This window comes from Coturnix japonica, chromosome 1 (genome assembly GCF_054131305.1).
Source record: "Coturnix japonica strain WE chromosome 1, WE-NBRP24, whole genome shotgun sequence".
Taxonomy (NCBI): Eukaryota; Metazoa; Chordata; class Aves; order Galliformes; family Phasianidae; genus Coturnix; species Coturnix japonica.
The window spans coordinates 58,855,061-58,881,577 of NC_140663.1; the positions used below are offsets into that span (position 1 = coordinate 58,855,061).

At 38.2% G+C, this 26,517-nt stretch overlaps 1 protein-coding gene, 1 long non-coding RNA gene and 1 other non-coding gene across 15 annotated transcripts in view; 1 reads left to right on the forward strand and 2 right to left on the reverse strand.

Annotated features, from left to right (window-relative positions):
• Positions 1-583: 583 nt before the first annotated feature.
• On the reverse strand, positions 584-656 carry TRNAV-CAC (transfer RNA valine (anticodon CAC)). Its single transcript has one exon. It is a non-coding gene; the product is annotated as a tRNA-Val (tRNA).
• A 2,926-nt stretch (positions 657-3,582) lies between these two features.
• Positions 3,583-26,517, forward strand: part of MYBPC1 (myosin binding protein C1) — a 70,947-nt gene continuing 48,012 nt past the window's right edge. For all 13 annotated transcript variants that reach the window (XM_085521950.1, XM_085521973.1, XM_085521942.1 and 10 more), the window contains exons 1-3: positions 3,583-3,723; positions 23,345-23,377; positions 25,832-25,873. In XM_085521950.1, the coding sequence (XP_085378076.1) occupies positions 3,699-3,723; positions 23,345-23,377; positions 25,832-25,873 (100 nt within the window). In that variant the 5' untranslated portion in view covers positions 3,583-3,698. The remainder of the gene's footprint in view (positions 3,724-23,344; positions 23,378-25,831; positions 25,874-26,517) is intronic.
• LOC146762443 (uncharacterized) lies at positions 16,220-18,911 on the reverse strand. Its single transcript, XR_014936454.1, has 3 exons — positions 18,749-18,911; positions 17,279-17,432; positions 16,220-16,315 (listed from the first exon to the last, which is right to left on the reverse strand). It is a non-coding gene; the product is annotated as an uncharacterized LOC146762443 (long non-coding RNA).

Consider the following 26,517-nt stretch of genomic DNA (forward strand, 5'->3'; position numbering starts at 1 on the left):
AAGACCAGTCTCTTACTTCTTTTCATTTTCTTTCTTTCTTTTTTAACCAGTCATTGGGAAATTTGAGCAGTTATTGATCAAAATCAACTGGATCTGATGGTTTAAGAAAAAAAAAAAAAAAAAAAAGAAAAAGAATTTGGAATTCTTAGGGCTGTGCCTGTCCAAAGAGACTTCAAAAAGTAAATGCAAAGTATCTGAGAACTGTAGCCACCACTGATTGACAATGGTCCAGAAAGACTTGTTTGTTATTATCTTCTTCTGGAATTAGAGGAAAACACACATGAGCTTTGTTTTCTCCTTCTGTATGAAGCACAGCAGGTGCTTCAGGCATGTTTTCACCTGGGAGTTAGACTGAAACAACATATGGCTTATTTTCTTATGAAATTAATTGTTTTCCCTACCATTGCTATTGCTAAGGTACACTGAGACACCACAGCCCAAATGTAGTCCAGTGGGTTTTAAAAATTGGATTCCAGTTAGTTTACAGAGAAGTTGTGTCACTGGGATTTTTGATCAGAGTAGAAGAGAATGTAACACAGAATCAACCAGTTTCAACTCCACCTACCACAGGCAGGAAAAATGATGTTTCTGCCTGGGATTGAACCAGGGACCTTTCGCGTGTGAGGCGAACGTGATAACTGCTACACTACAGAAACCTGGCTGGTGCTAAAATAAAGTGAGTTATACAACTATAAAGTAAGGATAGAAAAGAGTGAAATGGTGAACAAATTTTCACTCCACTGTTTCAATTTATTGAAAGTTGAAAGGCTTTTTGCTTGCACTTTCGATAGAACCAAAGAAGCACATGTCCTACAAAGGCAACTATAATAATGTCATTTTTTTTTCTTACATACAACCCATCTTTTTCTTCTGCTACCTAATGGATCTCACAGAGCTGTTTCAGTTTTTCTAGCCCTCATTATACTCAGGCTAGAATATATACCAGGGCATGGGCTGACACGTTGCCCCGTGGGAGCTGTTAGCATGCTCCCTGCTGGTTTATGCCAACTAGTACTCTTCCATCTCTGCTTAAGTATAGCTCAGGGACATGGCAGCAACCATTCCCTGTAAAAATTTTAGTTTCACTCTGCTTTTTCTAAGGGTAGAGAGGAAGTTTTTGCTTTATAGATGAGAACTATGCTCTTTCACTTGGCCTCAGAGCCAGTGAGTGGTCTGAGCGCGGATTTGTTCAGTAGTATAAAGGTCATATCTGAACTCAGTATCACCTTCTGGAACACTTTTCATCCTATTCCTCCAGGGATCAAAGAGCATGCATAGATCTTTGATTCTTTCTCACTGCAAGACTGGGATGTCCTCTCTGTAACCCACCTCATTCTACTTTGTAACTGTATTTACTGATTATATTAACAGGACTTGCCAAAAACATATTTCACAGGACTCTGTGGCATATGGTGGGTGAAATGCAAAGGAAAGTGTCGTTATGTCTTACAGAGTTGCTCAATAAATAGCATGGTAGAAAGAATCAGCAGTTGCACTTCATCCCCCTTTGGTTCCAGCCATTGCAGTTTAGTGCCAGGACAGGGTCAGAAAAAAAGGGAAGCAGGAGGTCATAGAATCACAGAATTGCCTGGGTTGAAAAGGATCTTAAAGATCACCTAGTTTCAACCCTCCCGGGGCTGCCAAGAACTAGACCAGGCTGCCCAGAGCCACATCCTGCCCGGCCTTGAATGTATCCAGGGATGGGGCATCCACAGCCTCCTTGGGCAACCTGTTCCAGTGCGTCACCACCAGTTGGCCTTCTGTGCTGCAAGCACACACTGCTGGCTCATGTCCAGCTTCTCATCCACCAGGAGCCCCAAGTCCTTCTCTGCAGGGCTGCTCTCAAGGGCTTCTTTGCCCAGTCTGTAAAAATACCAGGGATTGTCCCAGCCCAAGTGCAACAGCTTGTACTTGGTCTTGTTGAAACTCATTAGGTTCACATGGACCCACTTCTTCAGCCTATCTAGGTCCCTCTGGATTGTTCCCTTCCCTGGTGAAAAATGGTATCTGCAGTGTTATTAGGTCTGTGCATGCACTGATTTTCTGGTGCCACAACAATCCCAAATCCCCTGTTAACTATTTAAGGCAGCATCCTGTTTGCTTGCCAAGGACAGGGATTTTTTCAGTGATACAAGGAGGCTTACCTAAACAGCAATATGAAACCACAGAGAAAAAAACCTTTTGTATTGCTTGAGCTGGATTCTGTAGGAAGCAATTTTGCATTTCTCTCTATTTTATAGGTATATTAATTAGTCAAATAATAAAACACCATAGTGATATGCTGGAAAATAACAACAACAACAATAACAACAACAAAACACTGATATGGAGAAGAAATACGACATGATAATCTGGTCTTTTAAAGAAAGAAATGAAATGACTACTGCTTGTAAGATACGTGTGAAATGGCTAAATATCTGAAAGCATAGTAAAGGAAGCAATTGTGCACTGGATAGAGAATAAAAAGGCAAATAACTACTCTTTCATCCCAAATTCCTATGCAAAGATGCAAAACATGGTTTATACACATTAGTGTATTTAGACAGCGTCTAATAGCCTGGTTCTCACTAACACACAATCATGATATAAACACATCCCTGTGTATTAAAAGTGTGAAACCCTTCAGGACCCCTTTATCTATTACACTACAATTTTCTCTTGAAATTCTGAAAATGTGTAAAAAAATAAATCCTGGTACCCTCTGACGAACTTGACCTGTATTTCTATTTTCTACAAATTCACAGTTTAAGTAGGAGCTTAAGAGGAGTATAGCTCAATGGCTTACTTTAGTGACTCAGTACGTGTGCTGAGGTTGGATTTCCATTCCTTCTGTCATTTTTCCTGGTTTGGTAAAAGCAAAGAGTATTTCATCTCCTGGATAGATGGAAAGGAGATTTTATCTCCCAGCAGTGACAACTCCAGTTATTGAGGTAGTAGTGCTGAAAGGAGCTCTATGGGGTCTAGATAAGCCAAAATGCAAATGTCTCTTCCTCAGCAACACTTAAACAAGGAAAGGATCCCAGAAAGTGCAGAAATATAAGCAGAATGGAGGCATGGAGGGTCTTCACCACTCCAAACAGGAGCACGATAATCATTTTTACTTCCTTAATACCACAAGGCTCTCTCCTATTCACTCCTTCATTTCTGCATCCCACTTTCTCTCCAAGGAAGCACGTGAAGTTTAACTGAAAACATTCTGCTCTTACTTATTTGTCCATCTTACATTGTGGAAAAGGGAGTTAAAGTATTCAAGAAGTCCCTATTAGTTCTGCAGGCAGAATAGGCTCTTAATAGCTTGGCAGTCGCTTTTCAACCTCTATCTGCGTGTGTATGCATGTCTGCATGCTACAAAGAGAGACACAGAGAGTGAGGGCTGCAGCTGAATTTAGAAAGTTATAGATGTTCTCATCAGCCCCATGCAATGCAGCAGAGATTCCTTCCAAAAGCCAAGGGAGCAGAGGCTGCAGACAACAGATGTGAGAGGGGTTCCCATAACTGTCAATTTTCAAAGTGTTTGCATTGAAAAGAGAGGAGGTGCTATTTTGATTGATATTTCAGATGCAGTATAAAAAGCAGAGGAATTCTTCTCACCCTCTGCTTGTCATACTGATCTGCATACTCTCTCAGCTGGACTTGGGGCTACTACTTACTGCATCTGAAAGGCTGAAACTCCCTAGGAATAAAGAAACCTTATAACAATGCCGGAACCCACCAAGAAAGATGGTAAGCATAACAAATATTACCGGAACATTTCTTAATTATAGGAATTCTGAGTACGCACGCAAGAGCAACATGCTTTTTAGATCATCTTGAACATTTCAGCAACAAAAACAGTGATAACTGTATAACCTCATTGCATCATGGCAGATCACCAATATCTTTTAAACTGAGAATACTTTCAGATATAAGACAAAACTGCTTTGACCTCCCACTTCTTCAGTCATTAAATAATGACTTTGCAGAGATACCAAGAAATTCCTTGGTTGGGCACATACTATAGAATTTTAGAAATGCAGTTACTGGTATCTTGACTCTAGAAAACAGGTACATGCAGTCAATATATTTTAAAAAACAGCATGTTGACATGTTTTTCATTACCCTTGAAAATTAAGCTGCATAAGGTATTCAACAGAGAAGAAATGTTTATGAAAATTTTAAGTTTCTAATGAAAATACATTGAATGAATGAGTGGAGAATGTAGTAAGATTTTCTATGGAGATCTAACTAGAATGATGCATTTTACCACACTACAGAGGTTATTATTTTATGTTTCAGAAAGACAGACAAAAACAGTAATACTGGTCCCTTTTTTAGTACTACTGAGTTGACAACAAAAATACTCATTACATAGTCTGCTAGCAAGATGCAACATCGTGTACACTGGAGGGGAAAAGTGTTTAGAAACTATTAGTTCACAACTTTCTAAGAACTATATTTATTTTACTATTTTTGTCATTTAAGTTAAATAAGACTTATACTTGCATTACTTCCATAGCCCTTCATTAAGTTTTAATTCAAGTTTAGTTGTGTTGGTAAGAGATTTTGATTATTGTTTAGCATCGGTGATATCCACAGCTTTTACAAAGACATAAATGTGCTATCTGTACATGTGTTAAAGTACTGGCAAAGAAAGTATACAGACAGATTTCCTAATGCATTCCCAAATACAAAACTGAATTTAATATCAAAGATGACATTGTGAAAAGAAGTCATTTAAGAACATTTGTTTCCCACCACTTTTGAAAGATACAATAGGCCTGTGTACGTAGTTTGAATGAGCACTTTTGATTTAAAACTAACCTACTGATAGAATTTGCTTTATTTGAAAAGCATTTAAAATATTTTCTATTTTCTAGCTTCCATGTAGCTAAGAGCAGAGCAACCATCAGGAGCATTAGACAGTTGAAGCACCCCATAGGGGCTGGGGCATGTGAAAACTAAACTTTTTGCACAACTGAATCTTCAGCAAGTAGTGTTGACAGACTAAAGTGATCATTTTACTTACTGGTCCTCCTTAGTGCTCGAGGACAATGATGGATGAAGTATCCCTCTGAAAATAGCTACACCAAGTGCACGTATTAATACTAAAGCCTAATCCTCTGTATCAAACCTAGAGCCAAACCCCTTCTAGAGTGTCTTATTTGTAATTCAAATGATTTACACGTGTATTAAGTGTCCCTTTTATTTGATCTGTTATTTGACTGGATGTTACACAGTGTAATCAAAAGGCATTCTGTGATTGCCAACCAGAAAAAAAAAAACCTAAAACAAACAAAAAAAAAACCCTAAAATATTTCTGAACCTGTAAAAGATACGTGCTTTGGAGAAAAAAGTTTCATAGGCTTATCTTTAAAAGACTGTTATTCTGTTTCAGACTAGATTGTTTTAAATATGTCCTCACAATACAGTTGATATAAAAGCAGTTCTGGTGTTGTGTTACAAAATGGGTTTGTGACTCTAAACAAAAATACGCTGGTACTGGAAAAAGTATCAGGACATAAACAGTATTGAAGCTTTTTGCATTAACTGAGTTTGAGTTTGTAGTAGGAATGGGCTCTGGAGAAGTGATACATACAGGCTGTACAGTGGTTCTTTTTCTTCGCACCTAGACTATTTGCAGCCAGTAGATCAGGGTGATATATATGTTATTGTACTTAAGAGATTAGCTGCTTCCAAAAGATTTTTTGTAGATCCAGAGCTCACCTGAGACAGTGGCAGTGCATGTAGTATTTACATTACCAGTGGCAAGAATATCTGTAGTGGTACTGGTGCTATTAATAGTACAGTACTAGGGCAACTACTGGTAGTAGTTCTACAGTAAGATGTCTACTCCCAAGGTAACTTCCAATGTGTGAAGCACTGAAGGCAATTAAGTAATGAAGATGAACTGTGGACTACATTCTGGCAGGGACTGTTGGATGCCTTCCCTGAGAAACCTCTGTAAGCTGACTGCAATGCAAAATGTTTCTGCACTACAGAAGTACCTAAGCAGGTGCTTTCCAAAAAGAAGCAACTTACACACATTGGAACTTTCAGTTAAATAAAGCATACACAGAACAAGCAGCTGTGTGATCAGAAACTGGCTAACACTTCCACGTTAAGAAAATCTCAGCTTTGCAATTTTTGTCACCGCGGTCTCTGAAGTAAATAGATATTTCAAAGGCAGTGCAGCAGCAAGATCTTAGGCTGATTTGTTTCAGGTCAAATGCTCTGATATATTTTAAGATTATTAGATTACCATAGTGAGAAATTTCCTGACTTGGTGAGAGTGGAGCCTCACAACAGGCTCTTAACAAATAGGATCACCAAATTAAACTCACCACTCAGCTTAGAGAAGCTTGTTGGAGCACTTCAGCCTAATGGAATTTGTCACAGTAGAAATAGACTTCCATAACTAATCATTTAAGGCCTCTACTGTACTCCTAAAGAGTCAAAGACCTATATAGCCACATCAGCTGTAGCTTTCTTGAGGTACATGGTCATGCTGTTGTAAGATAGCTTTGTCTTGGTCTGTTTAAAATTTCACAAGGTGAAGACTAGATCATGGGCACCCTGTTAGCTGATCCCAGTGGATGACTGGAATAAGACTGTGATGCCAAAGACCTTTACCAGTGCATTTAACTTTAACGGCCTTTCATTCTTCTGGTGACTAATAAGTAACCCTCACCTAATTACTTCCTGTAATTTATTATAATCAGTCAGATGATCTTTCCTCTCTCTCCCTTTCCTTTTACCAATATTCATAATAAGAGCTGCCCATTAATTAGGTGTCCTCTTAAACTGTGACAGGCCATGGCATTTAGATATGCTTTTGTAGGCGTGCCAAGTCTCTCAAGAGCAATGGTTTCTGACTATTTGTGGGCATCATCCCACAGGGACAGGTGCAAGTCAGTCCCCAGTAGGCAGCTCTTTAAGTTTGCCTTATTTATTCTCTCCAATCTAGGAAATAAGTCGTGGCCATGAGTTAAGAGATCATTCCAAATTTTAAGCCAAAGCATTTATCAACTGTCTGCCAAATTCACTTTCTAAGGGTATGTAAGCTCTGCCTGGAGCAGTCACATACTGATAAGGAATCAAAATAACAAATCAGCACCTTTACATTATCCAGTGCTTTAGTAAAATTCTTTTAGATCTATAAACAGCATAGATTTTAAAATTCTGAAGACAAACATGTGCAAATATTGTCTGTTTGAAGGACAATCCCTGAGACATAAAGAAATTTGTGAAAGGAGGTAAACAGGCTTATCAGTAGAGACTGCTTTGAAGATGTGACAACACTATTCTCTCTGAAGAAAGTCAGCTGAAACAGCTGTTACTTTGAAATATGACCAGTTTTGTTTCATTACATGTCTTTTATATAGTTATACTTGCATTATATTTATAATATTTAAACTATTTAAAAACACCATCAGGTGCATCAAGGTAACATACCCTATAAGTTTTACCTAAGCTTGTCGCATAATTCATGCAATTATTCATGTAAAGCAACATTCCAGCAGGAAATTAATCTCAGTATTAAGGACAGAGAAAAAATAATTAAAGTGAGATTTATTTTAATATAATATTTTCAAGCCTAGACACATTTTCGGAGGCAGACAAGAAGTTAAATGCAAATTCAGCCTAAGTATATAAATTTGGCTTCTGTCAAAATTAACACTGCTGATGGAAAGTTTTCCTGAAAATTCAGGAACCCTGCATGTCAATACTGTATAACACTGCTTAGCGCTTTTCATGGAAGAGGCTGAACCTGTGTAATCATTTTATTATGGCACCGGTCTGGGTAATGCAGCTGCTGCTGTCTTTGCTGTATAGACATGTGCTTCAGTAAGGCACAAGGAAAGCATAGAGAGGTTTATCTTCTGCCATTATCATTGCCTCTCTGCAGGGCTGTCTGTAAAATACATTCCTATTATTTCTATCTACCTTCAGCCACAGAGCCCAGTCACGCAAAGCCAGGCCCATATGAATCATTTACAAGCACTGTATTGAAGCCATAGGTGAATCAGTTTTGACAGATGAGGGAAGGTGGAAACCCCAACCCCTTATCTTTTTTTTCCCCTAACAGTTCTTCAGAAAAATATCAACTCTTGCACATGAATTTAAACGCATTAGAAATGGAAAGCAAATATATGCTTTATTGTTATAATTATCTTCATTGAGGTGGGCACTGCTCCCATCTTGAAGACTGTGGAGCTGTGTCCTCCTGCATAGATCTTGTTATATGTCGGAACCTAAGTATTTCTTAGACTGCCCTTGGCCTCCCAGAGCTCACTTCCAAGTGCTGCTCCCTCACTTCCTTCAGAGATATCGGACCACCTCAGATTCTCTGACATTCCATCTCCACCAGGCTGTAGTTTAAGACTGCTCTACCAAAAATCTCAAAACTTGATTTGCTTCAGTTTGGTGTTTTTATTTCGTTTTTGTTTGGTTGGGGATTCCCCCTCTCCCCCCCCCCTTTTTATGGTGTAAATTGCAGGAAGATGTTTTATACCGTGCTCTGCTTTTATTTTAATATTAGTGTAGGCAGATTGATCTGCCTCGCTGTTATTCTTAATTGAGTTAAAAATCTCGTTCACCCTTTGAAAAAAAAACCAATGCATCTGTGCATGGGAAATATACTTAACACGATCACTTTAAAATCAAAAGACCACCGAGTTTAGGAGGAAAGAAGGCAACTCTCTTTTCAGCAGAACAGAGGGTGCTTGTGCTTGGTAGAACTGAAATTAGCAAACGCTGCCTTTGTGCCTCCCTATGCTGCACCTGTTGGGAAGATAAATAAAGGACTGCCCAGTTCTTTCCCCTCATACCTCCTAAATATATCACTTTAAGAGAGCTTTAAAAAAAATTACAGTATGACATCCAGGGGGTTCCTTAAACTGAAAGTACAAAACCTTATAAAAAGAAAATATCTAGGGAAATTTTAGGGAAATAGGATAAGGCCAAATCCTAGATGCCCCACTCAGGAAAATATAGAGACCCCACTGAACTGGAGATCCTAATGTAATAGTTGCTTTAGAATGAGGGCAGAAAGTTTGTTCTCATTCAGACACCAATATGTGGCTTTGTACTGGATGTAAACACCAGTAAAAGAAAGAAGGCAAAAGAATAGAAACATCATTAACTTCAGCTATAAATAGAGTTCTCCCGGTCTCACTACAAATGGCTTTTTCTCCTGAGCCTGCAGAACAGTGTAGCTGTTACAGCTGTGTAGCTGTAGTCATCTGTTTCTCATCACATCCATCCCTCCTACCCCTCTTTCGGTCACTACAGTTGTGTCATTTCTGAAGACTCCAAAAAAAAAGAATCTTTCTCTTTTTCACTGCTGGTAGCAACCAGCATGAGAATACCTGAAGCCATTTTTCTGCCATTCACCGGGGGCTTTTGATGTTCTTGTACGTATACTGAAGGATTTTCTTAGTTTGCTTTGGATAGTTGGTGGTATTTTAGGAGTTAGGAAGAGAAAACTGACTTGACATGATTGTCCAAGACAGTACATTGAAAATTTTATATGCTTGCAGTCACACAAAAGTCCTGATGATCTTTACACTGCAGTGGCTGAAGTCCAAGTTAGGAAACAGATACACAAATGGAAGCAATTGAGCTTGGTGTCCCCTCTCGCACCAAAGTGAGTGGAACCCAAAATAGTGTTCAGCTAACCAGCCAGGAGTTGCCTAAACATAGATGCCTACTGCCATATGAAACAACCAGTTGGGGCTGGTAGGTAAGAGTGAGACGGCAGATGTGCAACATTCAGGAGTTGCACCTAGGAACTAAAAGGATATGCTACAGAATCTGAATATCAAGGAACAATAAAGCGGAGGAGTTATTCTCTATAATTTTCCCAGTTAACATTTACAAAGTTTCAGCAATGGACAATTTTTTGGTAACAGAACGAGAGTGTTCAACTCCAGCATTGTGTGTGTGACTTAGTTGTATTGCCTCAGTATGCAAACATTTGGGATCAGATTCCTTGAGGGCAGAGGAGGGTGCACACTTCTGACACTTTCTGTGTGCACTGATCAACAGGGTAGTTGGTAAAAAAAAAAGGTGCTTCTAATGCCATTTTGTGACTCGGGAGATGTAGTTGTTTTTAATTGTTCTGTTTCTGATATGAAAGAGTCAATACATTTTGGTTCATCGCTAAGTTGAGTGCTTAAATCAGTTCAAAGTTACTTATTCTTTTTTACATCAGTGAGAAAAAAAATAAATTGCATTCATTTTCAAATCAATATTAATTGATTTAACTCCCCTAAATTTTAGCTCAGATCCTTGAAGAGCCTTAAATGAATGAGTGGTTACATCATGGATATTTCAAGCCATGAGGTACAAGCCCTTTTTATGTTAAATAATAAAGCACTTATGAAAAATTAACAAAACACCTGCACAGTAGGGAATCTTCATTAAATCCTGTTTCTGGAAGTTCTACTCCCTAATTTATCAGGCATGATTTTTGGTTTTGAAGCTCACTGAACTAGCAAGTGCATCAGCAAAGATGAGGGCTCTTACAGAAGAGAAAGAGTTAAAGCCAGCATTTTGTTCTGTGCGTGACAAATACATATGACTTTGGAAGACATTAGAAACAAAGTTTTGATGACAGTTCCAGTCAGTCTTCACTGCTTTCTGAGAAGCTGTAGGATCAGAAAGAAATAAAATGTGGATTCAGGAAGTATGAAGATAGACAGATTGCTGTTCAGTGAACTGAAAGAGGATAGGACTCACAAAATAGTTTCTCTCTGGCTGCTCTCCCACATTATCTATACCTGCTTTGCAAATGTCATCTCCATAAAGCAGTCAGTGGGACTCAGAGTAAGCAGTGCAAATGTTTTGCATCCACACTGCTTAGAACTGCTTTCTGGGGAACCTCAGTCACTCACACAATCCTGTACTTGGTCAAGTGTCCTTATGTATATTTTCAGTTAAAAGTGCCCAAACATCCTGTGACTTCTGCTGCAGTTAGCCATGTTAAATGTCACAGCAGTGAGGCAGAGCAGTCATGTTGGATGCTGGACTCTCCCAGAGGAGAGCCAATGGCACTGTCTCGTCTCATTCACGTTAGTGAATGTGACTGTCACACAGTGCAGAAAGTGACAGTACCAGGGTTTGGGAGCACAGCTGTGTGGCTCATTTCGCACTGAAAGGCCCCCTAGATCCCACCTACATACTCCCCAGAGTATCCATACCACAGCATGAAGAGAATCCTTCCGTGCAGCAGTGGGACATGTTCAGGAGAGTTGATGGTCTCCTTTCATTGGAGATTGTGAAATATTTCTTACATAATTTGCTATCCCCTGGCCCTAGGTCTAATCGAAAGCAGAATATGATCTACTTCTTAGGGCAGTTACCCTTGTATGTGGTGGCTACAGCAAGTTATTTTGATCAGGTGATTATTACAAAAAGCTCTGTTCTAATTTAATTCTCCATAAGATCAAATGGTGGTTTTAGTGAGTGTCTGAAAGTGTTCAGTCACACCATGATGCTTCCTGAGAGGCATCTGTATTAAAATACACACTCATGTCTTACAGGCTCAGAATACCTTCCTAATTTTGGTCATAAATGCCAGTAGGTTGTGGTAACATGGAGACAATGATGTTCCCTTTTCATACAGATTTATAACTCTTAGGTCTGTGTGCATTGCCATAAATTACAGAGGCATTTGCTCCAGTTGTTACAGAACCAACTAGGATGCAACATTTTTGAGACAGAGAAAAAGTAAATCACAAAGTAGATCAAATTATTTTGTTTTTTCTTCAGAAGGAGCAATGCTTTGCTCAGCCATAATGCGAACCCAGACTGAAAGCCTGTTCCAAACTTTGTCTCCTCTCAAAATCCTCATGCAGCAATGAAACTAAATTAAACACAGTCGCAGATAAACCTGAAGGAAACCCAAGATGAAAAACTTACTGGTTCAGACAGAGGGACAGGTTTTATTCCTTATTCCTCATTTAAATCCAGTGTGGCATTGGACTAGAAAGACCAATAAGACACAGTTGCTGAATAGCTGTCATCTATGGTGATGTGGAGAATGTCTTTAGCTAGAGATATCTAGGAACAGTCACACAAGAAATGCCATGCAGATGGAGTAATTCACTGACTAATAGCCTCTGGATCTCATGCTGCGATATTCACATAGATGCAGATATTCATGCACACAACGTAGCACACTCGGCATCATCTGTTTTTATAAGAGCATAGTATCTAGGCCAAAAACCTTATTTTAGACCCAAAGAGGAGCCGTAATACCAATGGAGGCTGTGACTGCCACTCCTCCACAGATGCAGACTTTGGTGAAGGCACAGAGGGTCAGATGCCTGATGACATTTTTTCCACGGCATTCCCTCCAGCCTTACTAATCTTTCATCTAAGCTTTCCTTAGCCCTATTTTTAAAGGGGAAATCTGACCTCTGTCCTCTGCCCCTTTTTCTTTGCCCTTGTTTTTTGTTTCCATGTTTTGCAGTGAAGGTTTTTCTCTTACCCAGAAGACTTTTTCAGCTGGAGAGAAAGTACATTCAGTGAGCTGCGACTGTTATTCACAACAGCGTCTCAAAGGCATTCTGCTATGATGCACTGTTACGAGCTTTTTCTTATACATACCACTTAACTGATTTACTGATGCAATCCTTCACAGTTGGTCTGCAAACATCATGCTGTGTTGCTTTCCCTAAAGATGAAGTTAAATGATTTTTTTGAAGTGTACGCCTATAATTCTCACAGTTATCAGATGTTCTACTTTCAGTATTTTAGAATGAGATTTAGTGGTAAAAAAATGTAATTGTAGTAAAATAGAGGGAGATACGTAATTTACTGAGCCTAAAAACACACAGAGCCATAAGTGACTGCCATGTACACAACTACAGGTTTGTGATCCACCAAAGATTTGCTTTGTGCCATATGTCTCTGATACCTTAGATCTCCTAGATGTTTATGTGAGAAATGTCCTTTATCTCCACACATGCAAAATGCTCCCTGATGTTTTTCAGTATTATGCTTAATTCCAAAGATCTGAGCTGCAATAAATATTCATCATCAAACATGCATACACACACACACACACACACACACACACAAAGAAAAAAAAAAAAAAAAAAAAAAAAAAAAGAGGAAAAAAGAAAAGAAAAAGAAAAAAAGAAAGAAATCATAAGGCCAGCACCTGTAAATCCCACTAATTAATTATATTTCTGAATTTTAGGGTAACATTCCATTCTTTCAGTGCCTGGGATCTTTTCTGACCTACCAGTTAAGCTTTTTGAAAAGTTACTCTCCAGACTTAATTACAAATTATCCTTGGGTGGAAACTGCCCCTAAATTTCTCTTCAGCAAATAAGGAACTGGTTGCATAATCACAGCCAGAAGATAGTGACCAATAGCCCTATGTCCAGATGGAGCTTGGTGATCAGTGAGGTTCCTCATGGGTCCATTTTGCATCTGGAGATCTTTAAAATCTTTATCAGTGACCTAGACAGTGGGACCAAGTGCACCACCAGCATGTTCACAGATGACACTAGAGTGGTGCAGTTGATATGACAGAAAGAAAAGATGACATCCAAAGAAACCTGGTGGAGCCATGTAAACCTCACAAGGTTCACAAAGCCAAGTGCAACATATTGCAGTTGATCAGGGCAATCCCAGATATGCGTACAGACTGGGAGAACAACTCAGTGAGAGTAGCTCTGTGGAGAAGAACCTGAGAGTCTTGATGGATGAAATGCTGGACATGAACCAGCACTGTGCTCCTCCAGGTTGAAATTTCAATTGCATTCTGGGCTGCATCAAAAGAGTCAAGGCAACAGGGTGATGGAGGGGATTGTCCCCCTCTGCTTTGCCTTTGTGAAGTCCCATGGAATAACAGAATCACCATGGTTAGAAAAGACCTCTGAGATCACCCAGTCCAACCATCCACCTATCAGCAATATTTCTCCATCTGGTTAATACTGCAAAAAAGTACTGTGTCCAGGCCTGGGATCCCCAGCACAAGAAGGTTGTGGGGCTGTTGGTGCAGCTCCAGAAGAGGTCCATGAGGATGCTCAGAGAGTTGGAGAACCTTTCCTATGAAGACAGGCTGTGGGAGTTGGGCTTGTTCAGCTTGGAGAGAATAAGGCTCTGGGCAGACCTCATTGTGGCCTTTCCAGTACTTAAGGACAGCTTATAAACAGGAAAGCGACCAACTTTTTACATGGTCTCATAATGACAGTACCAGCAGGAACAGTTTTAAACTAAAAGAGGGAAGATGTAGGTTGGATGTTTGGAGGATATTTTTCTCTCAAGAAATAGTGAAGCACTGGCACAGGCTGCCCAGAAAAGCTGTTTATGCCCCATCCTAGAGACCAGGTTGAATAGGGTTCTGGACAGCCTGAGCTGCTGGGTGGCTTTAAGGTCCCTTCCAACCATTCTGTGATTCTACATTTCATAGCCTTTAAGTTTTCCGTAGCGAACTAAGAAAGAAGATGCCATTACCCTGTTTCTCAAGTGAAATTAAACTGAAATGCTGCAAGTGTTAGTCATGATCTTTTTCCCACAAGCCTGATGACTGAAAATTAGCATTGTTGTCATCAAGTAGACATATGGATTGTTAATGATGCTGTCTGGAATTATGTCTAATTACGTACATTCCTGACAGCCCTGGGTCATGGTTTCTTGTTACAAGACTTTGTCTCTGAAGAAGAGGCTCAATACTAAAGTGCAGATTTGAGGGCATTGCTCTTCTGTACAGCAAGACTTGAAATCTTCTCTTTCTTGAAAAAAAAAATAAATTGTAGAGTATCAGGTCCTCTGCCACCCAGTGTCAGATAATCTTGAAGCAAACTCATACATTTGATAGTTGGATACACTGGTGACAGTGCTTAGACACATTTACAATACTTATTACTTTGACAAAGAGCAGATAACAAGCTGAGAAATTGACCTCTGGGAAAATCCCAATATTTACATGTTTGTTTCTGTAGTGAACTTCAAAGAAAAGTTGATATTTCAGAAGCTATGAAATGGGAATACCTACAGATTTTCATTTTAAATTGTTGAGATATTTTATTCAGAAAGTCAGAAAGGTGATTAAAATGAAACCCATCAACACATCTCAAAAGTTTCACTATAATTTGCAAAAATATGTCACGTGAATTCATATTATCACAGACTTATGTTGATGCTCTGGTTTCCCCTAAGATCCAAGAGAAATGGTTTTCCACCAATGGGTAAATACTTGCATGGCTCTCAGGACCAACAGGGAACAAGTGTCCTGGTCATATGCTCCTTTGTGGAACTCACTCCAGTTATGCAGAACATTGGATCTATGACACAACTCCATAAAAATATAGTGTGATTTATTTCCTTGATTTTGAGTGAAATATTTCGTGATGGCTCAGCAAAATAAGGTACTGTGGTTTGGGTCAAGGAAGAGTGATTTTTCTAAGCAAAATGGTTCCTGACCTGGTTGGAAAATTATCTGAAACATCAGTAAGAAAGTTCTCATGGTTATGTACTCAGCATGACCGCCTTTTCAATTTTATTGCTGAATTTTATCCTATAGACGTGCAGCTGTCACCGAAAATATATTGTTAAATGTGAGCAATAAACTAGTGCAGTTCCCAAGCAGGAGATCTTTGTTTTCTGAAGCTTATAATCCAATAACCTTTAGTCCCCTTTATCATGTTTTGCAGCTTTCAAAAAGGAATTCGGCTCTCCTCTATGCACTGCTATCTCTGGTATCATATTGTGGTGCCATGTTTTCCCCAGGGAATCTTGTGAACTAAGTGAAAGTATTTGCTTTCACAGAAAAATAATTAACAAACAATTGCAATGAAAGAAAAAAACTGAGGAAAAAGCACACTTGTTGCCATACTTTTTCACATGGACATATTTTTCTGATGAGTGACTTAATGCCTTTCAGTAAATACAAAACAAAGATCAATTAGATTTGGGGTGTTTAAAGCAGAATTTCACTTGGCTGTGCTTGGTTTCTTATTAGTATCTGCGGCCAGAGACAAATTATTCTATGGGCAACCTGGTACATAAAACTATCATTGTAATATTAAAGGGGCCTAAAGAAATCATAATTGTGCTGTGTTCATGCATTTTGTTCTGCATAAAATTGTCTCCTGAACTTCATAGATAACAAAATCTGACTTTCCACGCATTTGCCTCTTTTACCACTGCAAATGCTGAAATATGGATCATTGAATTTTTATCTCTGAGCCAGATTACTAATTTTTAACCTTAAAAATCATACCTGCTCTGCCCTTTTTCTGCTCCCTGGAAAACAGCCACCTGTGGGATGGGATTCAGAGCAGCAATGCTGCTGGCCAGCAGCGCCACTTACGGGTCACTAGCAAATACAATAGAAACCATCAGGTTTTGGAGCATACATGGTCAGCTTCCAGACCTTAATAAGAGCTTTTAAACATGCATTATAGAAAAGTCAGAGTGAATACTCATAACTGGACTATAGTACATTGGAAGTGATAGCAAAAATTTCAGTTTTAGAAGTTAAAAACAGGCCTTTCTTTAAGTATGGAATAAATTAGAAAGTAAAAATATCGGCTAAGTGTGGCTCTCAAACTGTAGGCAGTCTGTGATCTGTGAGACACAAGCATAAATACTGTTTTTTCTCTTAAATGTGCGAGTGTTCAGCAGAGCACTTTGTGGTGTCATTTTTGGAATAAAGAGTAAGAGAAGAAAGATACAATAGAAACAGTATGGGAACACAAATGAAATTTATTTCCCGCATGTTGGTGCCTTGTGGATTAAGTAGGATAAAAATGAACTTGGGACAGCATGATAACTTGATAACTAAATTACAGCACCTATTTTAACTTTATTTTTTCTATTTTAAATGCTGTCAACTCTTGGCAGCCTTCTGGTTCCCCATTACAGTATGTACACAACGTCAAGCTTGCCAAGGAGGTCTTGCTCCATCCGATGAGGGTGCTAACTGCTGATAGCTTCCTCCTTCTTACCAGGCATGATATATGTTTAGGGTTATTTTTTATGTGTGAGTGATGTAGCCCTTTACCAGACAGCCTACTTGCACAAACTTGGGAGAATACTGTTATGTAAGCAGAGAGCTCATTAAGGAAAAGATATTTGTTAAAGATCGTGGTTACAGTGCTCTTTAGTGATTAATGAGAGTAAAGTTTTATATGAAAGCAAAGTTCTCATAAGAAATAAGAAAGTTATGGATGCTCACACATTTGAAATGACTTAATGACATCATCATAGGAGAATGGGATCTGCAAGCAACACAAACATTACCCAAATGATGGCTGTTTCTTTGCACCACAATACTTACAGATGGCAATGAAGATAGAATCTCTTGCTTTGGTTTCTACTCCACAGAATTTGCTGTTGCTGGGCTTTTCCAACTGTTTACAGAGTTTTTTAATCAGGGATTTTTCTGCTTTCATCATATGGTGGTTTGATCTGATTCTGTGGCTCCTGAAATCCTATATAATTGAAAACGTACAGTCAAATTCTGAATCAGTATCATATATGAGACTGTATGAGGAGACTAATTATTATTCTTGTGGGGTTTTTGTTGTTGTGTGTTCTTCATTAGGTATGGTTTTAAATTTATTCATATATAAAACTAAACCTTGATTCAAATTCTTTACTAATTTCATTTCTCCTCTGTTCTCCACATGTACATGCATCACTGCATCATGAAGCTTTTAATTGCTGAAAAATATAAATAATTACAGACATAATTTAACCTGAGGTCATCGCTTTCATGTCTAATCAGAAACAGTAAAAGAGAGCCAAATCAGACACTGCCATCTGTCTATAACATCATTACAACCAGAAGCAGAAAACAGAAATAATATTAATAATTATATTAGTCTGATCCCATCACATTGTTGACCACAATAATGGTAAAGTAGGCAAGGTGTGAGAACACTAATGCTTTTTCAATTCAGCCCTTCAGTCTAAAGTCTAGAGTCTGAACGACCTCAGGACTTGGGATTAAAACGTGCTTGAAATGCCTTCTGTAGCTTTATTTTAAAGGCAACATAGACATATCCATGTCTATGGATATTCTAAAAAATAAGTATTGCTGTTTGTCAGTGGAAAGCTCAGACTCATGAGGCAGGCAGAAAACCTTGTCTGTATGATTGTGCTTATGTTTTGCAGACTGCTGAGTGTTCTGCTCTTTACTGGAAAAAAACATGTATTAATTTCAAGTTTAGTCCAACTGAATGCAAGAGAAGCATTTCCACTGTTTACAAATGGTTTTGGTTCAAGGTCTCTGTCTCCCAGATCATTTAAACTGAGTTCAGCTGCCACTACTGTTTACCAACAAAATGCTCATCAGGCTCCATTAATATCTTTTGCTTTATTGAGCAAGTTCCTCTCTTCTAAAAGATGAGACTGTCGCTTTTAATCATGTCACCAATGACCCTTTGACTCTGTACAGACCAGGATGAAGTGACCTATAGAAAATGGTGAAATCATTTGTGGCTACACTCAGAGGAAGACTCCTTACATACAACTGCACAAGGGTTGGGGTGAGCCATGCTCTCTCCTCAAATGAGTATTTTGTCTATTTTTGTTTGACAAGCAGACTCAGCACTTCGGGAATGTCTACGTAATAGTTATATTTGTCTGATCCCTTGAAGCTGTATCCACGAACTTAATCCACCTACTTAAATGTGACACAAGTTGACAGGCTTTTGTGACAAAAAGCATTAGGTGATCATCCTAGTGCTCTTTGACATATGAAAGTCACTTTAACATGCTGCTGTTGCACAAACCGATATCATACCTGTATCCATGGTGATGCAGTTATAGTCCTGGTTTCATTTTCAGGTAAATGGGAGTAAGCCTTCTGGTCAGACTGGGTAAGATCCTGAATCCTTTGGTTGTTCAGATCAGGGTCTTTTCTGGGTTGTGACCATTCTACATTTGACTGCAGGAAGAAATAAATGCAGGAGACTTTCCTCCTCCCTCCTGTAAATGTTCCAACCCAGGGTTTGTGAAATACTATACTTACAATTTGTGCAAGCCCTGATTTATTACTCAAGGTCATTTTCTTTTCATAAGGAGGGGGAAAAAAAGCATTACTCATTTTCTAGTATCACTGAGCATTCTTCATAAGCCTGCCCAAAACAAATCTGCTCATGATTACTGAATCATAAGATTAGAAGGGTCATACAACCAGACCTCTTTCTCAGTATGCTGGAGGTTACCTGCAGCTCTCCAGCACAGTAGTAAAGTAGGACCTGGGGACTCTTTTAGAGCTGTCAGTATGTCCCATTATATTTACACAGCGTGAAAAGTAATAGATATGATGCCAGGGAGTATCTATGCTTATTGCTGTCATATAAGATGGTGGAAGAGGGAATTTAGAGCCTCTGAAAACTGTCCATTACATGTAAGTATCCTGTCAATTTCTTGCCAAAGCATCTTGTGCTTATTGCAGGTTGGATGTCAGTGCAGCCCAGCCTAAAATGGACTTGAAGGTTTAAATAACGATAGCCCCAACTGAACAAGGTTCTTAAGCACTTCTATAACTGTAGCTCATAGATATGCTGTAGAACTTTTCTAAGCTTATTTATCTATATCCATAGCAAAAGACTTTAAGTCTTATTTTATGTGAAAACCTGAACATTGTAGATGTGGAACAGTAATGGAAAATAGTTGGTACTGTGTCAAGTTGCATCTCCTGCTGGTTTTCAATGGTGTATGTCTGCATGTATAATTATAAATCACTGTCTTGGCTTTAAGTGCTCATATCCTATATCAAACTGGATCCTGAATGCATCTCATGACATGACTGAGACATGAAAGCATTTCTGGAGATGTTATACCAAGTGACACTTGTGCTTTCACTTTATTTACTAAACACGTTTTTTAATATGTCATCTTTTCTTAGTAGCCACATAGAAAACACTAAGTTAATTCATTTTCTTTTTGTAAACATACATAGTCAACTGCTATAGAAGTTTCAAATCCAAAGAATAAACCAAGGTCTGATTTTAGCATGACACAATCCACTGACATGCGACAGTCTTGACCTCTTCAATAAAGAACTGCATAGAGGAGACAATTACTTTTTGTCTTAGAAACCAGGAGACAGAAATCAGATGTAGTTTCTTAGCAGAAGACAAAACTTGCAGTATATTGATCCAGTTGTTTATTGAATTCAATGAACCTTCAATGGTCAGCAGCTCAAGAGGCTTGTCCCAGTCCACTGAAGAATTTCTTCTCCCAGGGGTTTGAAGAGTTCCTGTTGGAAACACTTTCTCCACCATCAGCCCCCTGACAATGCCTTGACAGAGAACCATATTAGGAAATGGGATTGTTGAGAATGGCATTTGGGAACTCCAATGAGCATGTCTCCTAGGGAAAGTCCACAACAGTAAGCTGCTTATTGAGTGCACAGAGCCCTTTCCTGGCTGACAAGTCTGTTTCAGAGGTCATCCAGAGAGGGCTATCATTCTTTAGGGAGGTGGAAACTACTCAGTGCTATTAATGGTTTTTTCCTGGCTGTCCTCAGGAATAGAACTGTAAGCTCAGCATGACCATGAAAGGGATTGCACATGATCAAAAGATTATGATGAAGTATCTCCCATGTCTTTACCACCTCCAATGCCCGGAATTCTCTCTTTCCCTTTTTTGCCTCCCACTCTATACTTCAGGTCTCTCTTCTCAGCTCAGTTTTTGCCTGTTTTCCTAGTAATAGCCTAACAGATTTCACTGTGATCCAGGAAAGAAACAATTGACTTCTAGATCTACCTTCAGCCATCTTCCTGTCTGTCTTAGTTTCAGCTGGGACTGAATTGTTTTCTTCAGAGTGTCTAGTAAGATGCTATGTTTTGATTCTGGGAGAAAAACCATGTTGATAACACACCAGTGTGTACTGTACAGAGCCAAGGCCATTCCAGGGTCTCAGCAAAGGGCTGGGGGTGTGGAGGGCAAGAAGATAGGAGGGGACAGAATCAGTATAGCTGATTTAAATTGGCTAAAGGCATATTCCATATCATATGACAGGATGCATAAGGGGAGTATTGAAGGGGGTGGAAGTTCATCTCCCTCTCTTCTGCTCACTAGATGGCTATATATATATATATTACAATATACGTTTTTATATATATTTAAATTATTATAACTTATATTCTTTATCTTACCTCTTATTAAATAGTTTTATCTCAGCCCATGAGTTCTACTTTGTATTTTTGTTGTTATTCTTTTCCCCATTGCACTGGGAATAGGGAAAGGGAGCCACCTGCAAGGTTAAAGCACAGCATCTTCAGAATTGTAGAACAGTTGAGCTTGGAAGGAATCCCTGGAGAATGTCTAGTCTACCTTCTCTGCTTAGAATAGTTATTAGAGCATGCTGACCATGGTGTTGCTCAGGTTTTGAGTACCTCCTTATTTATCTGAACATGTGAAATTACTTTCTGACTGTAATAATAGTGTATAAGTCTGGTCTGCACTGTAGATTTTGGAGAACACTTGTGCCTACTGATAGTTAAGTCAGGGCTGCAAAGGTGTGTAATTTCTGACCAAAGGAGTGTGATAGGACACCTAAAATATTAGTAAAAATGCACAGGATATTGAGTTTTGGATATGATGGGTGAGCATATTCCAACCCTGCAAAGTACAGATTTCAGGAACAGCTGTATCTAGACCTCAAGTGTATAGCGCACTGACAGTTTTAGGCTGGTGAAAGAGAGATGTTATCTTATTCTCTATGTGAGATTGCAAAGTAGTGAATGAGTGATGTTCCAAGGATTATTTTTCCTTTTCATATTTTCCAAGACCATAGAGCAAAGTTTACTATATTAATTGGTGGAGCAGAAAAACAAGTTGCTATAAATCTAAGTAAAGGTATTATGTACTAATGAGATTCTGTGTCTATTGGCCTTTACAATACATTTTCCATTTTATTCTATGATAGGTGCTGTGATCAGGATTACAGCACTGCACCTTTTCCCCCTAATGAGGGCTCTATTTGGACTCTCTACAACGATTTATCCTAGTGATTGTGAATGTGACTGGAAGTTCCTAAACCATATCATATTCACACACTCAACCTAAAGTTATTTTTGCACTAAAAACGTTCTCCCTTTTAAACACCACATGAACTTGCTAAGAATGAAAAGTATGCTTTATTTATATGCAGACCTGTGTACAAAGGAATAGTCTTAGCAAAATTTTTGTATGGTAGAAATTAAAGATTTATGTCCTGAATATTGCCTAAGATAGGGTCCCGAAGGTTAATAGCCATAACATGACAGAGGTTTGTATCAGCCATCTACTGTTACTGTTAAGGATTTCAACCTTTTAAATCACTGCTTGTTGCAAGTAGTTGAACTAGTAGAACTATAAGTCAAAACACTATCACCTATAAATATTCCTATTTTTAACCGGTCTAGAATCCTAACACTTTCATACGCTGGCAATAAATTTTCTTAATTCCTTTGGCTATTTTACAAAATAAGCTTTATCTAGTTAATTTACACTTGTATTTATGTACCTGAGCGCATGACTCCACTAAGGATAACATTCAAATAGGATAGAAAACCAGTTTCTCTATTACACAGTTGTAAATGGTAGTGATTTGAATTAAAAAATATGAGGGAGGCAGTGAGGCAGTGAGGCAGTGAGGCAAGAAGGAAGGACGGAAGGAAGGAAGGAAGGAAGGAAGGAAGGAAGGAAGGAAGGAAGGAAGGAAGGAAGGAAGGAAGGAAGGAAGGAAGGAAGGAAGGAAGGAAGGAAGGAAGGAAGGAAGGAAGGAAGGAAGGAAGGAAGGAAGGAAGGAAGGAAGGAAGGAAGGAAGGAAGGAAGGAAGGAAGGAAGGAAGGAAGGAAGGAAGGAAGGAAGGAAGGTTAAGAAAGACTCAATCTTCACAACTAAGGTGCTATCAGGTATTATTCTATTGATCAAAAATTTGCTCAAACATAAGCTAGCTTCTGATGTAAGAGTATCAGTTATTATGTTGGTTTAGTAAGTTAAACATTGTAAGTACCAATTGACAAATCCACCACAAACTTGAAATTCAGTTTCTATTCCTTAGCGTTCCAGAACTGTCTTTATAAGCGGGATTTGACAAGATTATTAGAAAAGTTCTAGGGTCCTTCTATATAAATTAAGATGAAATATGCAGGTAGACAGTCTCCAGATTGAACAAGATCATTTCCTTCTCTTCAAAGAGCATAAACTTTAGACTTCTGGCCACATCACTCTAAAGATGCAAAGTACTGCCTGTGTGAAAGCCAACAAAATCTGAGAACTGCTTTGAAACATTAAATTAACCCAGACTTTGTCCAACTTCAGCAACTATATACCACAAGTGTAAAAACTATATGTCTTTGATTTTGAAGCTCAATAGATGTCTTCTTTCCTCTTTTTACAGAGACTGAAACTGAAAATGCTCTACCACCTCCAGGTCAGTATGAACAAAAAAAAACAGTAGTGTTCTAATACTAACAAGAGAATTGCATGGGACTAGAAACTACATAGCCATAATACATTTTATGTTCATTGTCTTTCTGAAAGTAAGGAGACAATAAGCATGGTAAGAAATCCTGCCCAAGTGAGATATTCTCACTTTGTGTTTCTTCCATGTCCGTTTGTTGTTGTGCTTTGTTTTTTTCTTTTCTTTTCTTTTGTTTTTTTTTCACAGATTTAGTTTTTTGCTTAAGATACTTGATATTTGCATAAGAATGAAAATGTACATTTCTGTATAAATTTCCCATCAGTGTACTAGATGACTGTTCAAATTCCATGGTTAAATTATTCTGTCTTCTTTGATGGTGAACAAGATTTAACTTCCAAAATAATCCCTTTCATTTCCCATTGAAGGAAGGAAGGTGAACTTTGAATAAAGATGATAGAATCAAGCATGAGATTCATCTTACTGAATTCTAGCCATCTGAAGATCTGGTGTTTTGTCTAAGCTGGTCAACAGTGCTCTGTCTATAACCAGTAGAGAAGATCCGAGGCCATGCCTGCTCATCTAATGGACATTTCCTGAGAAATGAAACTAAAATGTCACTGTCTGTCTATGTTTACATAATTGCATCAATGAGTGTAGAAGACTTGGAGGGTGAATACTTTCAAGGAAGTTAAAGTTAGGTGAGATGAAACTCATGCAAAAGGGCTGGAGTTTCATATATAGCTGAAGTTCTGTGCAAAGTATTTGTTTTGGGGGAGATGGAAAATTAGGAAAACCTAGTGGATCTGAGGTACACTGAGAAACATATTCTCATATGCTGGTTAATACATACATCTGATATACTTCTCTAATTTAATTATTTGGTGAGTTTATTCTCTCTGCATCTACTTGATCAGCGGTACAAAATAGATACTTCCCAGTTCACCTGTTAAACCTGCATTTACTAACTGTCTTGCAAATTGTCATTTTACACAGCTAATTCAAGATATTTTTGTTTAAATTAAATACCTTTTCATTTTAAAAAATGACAATGTATGAAGACAGTAGGATAATTTGCCACAAAGAGTTTCATGTTTAAATAACCCACAAGAATGCTTCACTTAAATAATTTATTGGACATATTCAGCATTTTGAACTATACCAGGAAATTTCTGAGAAGCCATTGTAACAGTTTCATCTAGATTCCATTGTCAGGTTGTCAGGCTGTATACTTGGTCCCAAATGAGGCTTTCAAATGGAATTTAAACCTGCTACCACCTTCCAAGAATTGTGAATTCTCCCAGTCCTAGTTACTAATGGGAAGGTAATGTGTTAGTATAGCAGAATCACCATTAAAAGGAATGTTTGACAGACAGCAATTTTCCTGACAGTTGGACCTTGGAAACTTCTGGCAAGCAGAAGCAGCTAAGGAGTCTGTCACACTTACAGAATATGGGCTTGTCTTCTTCACTTCAAGTTTTATTTTCATAGTTACTGTAGCTATGTACAAATGAGCAAGAAAAGGGCAATCAAATCCCCTGGCTCTTGCAATTGTTCCCTACAGGACAAAAAAGTTATCTATCTTAGCTACACCTTAATGTTGTAAGACCATTGGCCTTCATTTAAACCCAAGATATACCAGGACTTTAGCAGGTAAATTAACTAGAGAATATTATTTTTTCACTGTAACTATACTATTGAGTGTATATACTTTGAAGGCAGTACAACTCATATGATTTGACAAGTCTCTGAATTTGCTTTGTACGCAAACTGTATGAGGTAGTAAACCAAAGGCAATAGGAATATTAACAAAAAATCCAATGATGAATTTGATGTTATTAAATCTACAGTCCAAGTTGTCTCACTCATAGAATGTTAGATATTTTGTATACACCTCTTTGGAGTACATGGTGAGATATCAATGCTTCTGGTAAAAAAAAAAAATATATATATATATATATGCAAATCAAATAGCCTAGGAAAGATGGTAGTGAAGAAGATAATGAGAAATAATCAAGGACACTCTCAACACACTGTCTCTCTGTGCTGTTTTAAGGATAAACCAGTTAGGCAGTGGAGTTCTGGTTAGTATTAGTAGCTGGCAGTAACTCATGTCTGATCCGAGTCTGTTCATATTAACAGAGTTACTTAATTATTTTCAAAGGCTTTAATATATAACACCAAGAGCAGATGACTAACAATTGCTGCTTTCAAAACAAAACAAAAACCCAAACCAGTATTTTGCTTTTACTGAGTACGGGAACATCAACTTCTTGTGACTCATTCAAAATGTATAAAATGTATTGGTATGCATGCAACGGTAAAAAAAAAATAAATAATAATAATAATTAAAAAAAAAGTTTTAAAGGATTACAGATAGAATATTGATATAATTTTTAATTCTGGGTAAGTTTTTCTTTTTTACTTTAAGATCCTCTCAAAAATATACTTGTACTTCCTACACAGAACAAAACGTACAACAGGATGGTGGAACTGAAAAGGGTAAAGGTGAGTCCAAAATCATATTTCAAAAATTGACAGCAAAAAAGACATTCTGAAATGCTGTTCTGGTGTTTGTTATATTGCTTGGGTTATAACTCAGGAATTTGGTGCCAAATTTTAAAAGCTTGATGTGCAGCTTCCTAGATCCTCGTTCTGCATGACTTTTCTAGCACAAGGAAACTAGGATGCTTATGAGTATCTTCAGAAAGTCTGTGAACAAGACTGACATTGTTTAGCACCAGTATTTACAAAGAATGCTTTCTTAATAGATTAAATTTCAAGTGCATTGCATGAGCAGAAGGACATCTTCCTACTAAAGTGAATGTTGGCTCTGACCAACCTTGCTTAAATTCAGCTACTGTGCACACTAATTGCTTTTAATTAGTGGGGAAAAACTCCTATCAATCTAAGCTGTTCCTATTCTACCAGATACTAGATACTGCAAGATCCATCTTTCAGCAAAGTAGAGTTCACACATTCATTAGAAATAAATAAATAAATAAATACATCTATATTGCTTTTCCATCTAAGAAAAAGAAATTCCTCCCTTCATCTTCATTGCTGGAAGTCCAGTGACTGAGGTCATTACAAGTTCTTAAAAATGCCTCTGAGGACAGTTTCCTGTTAACAAACCCCAAACTGTTCCACTA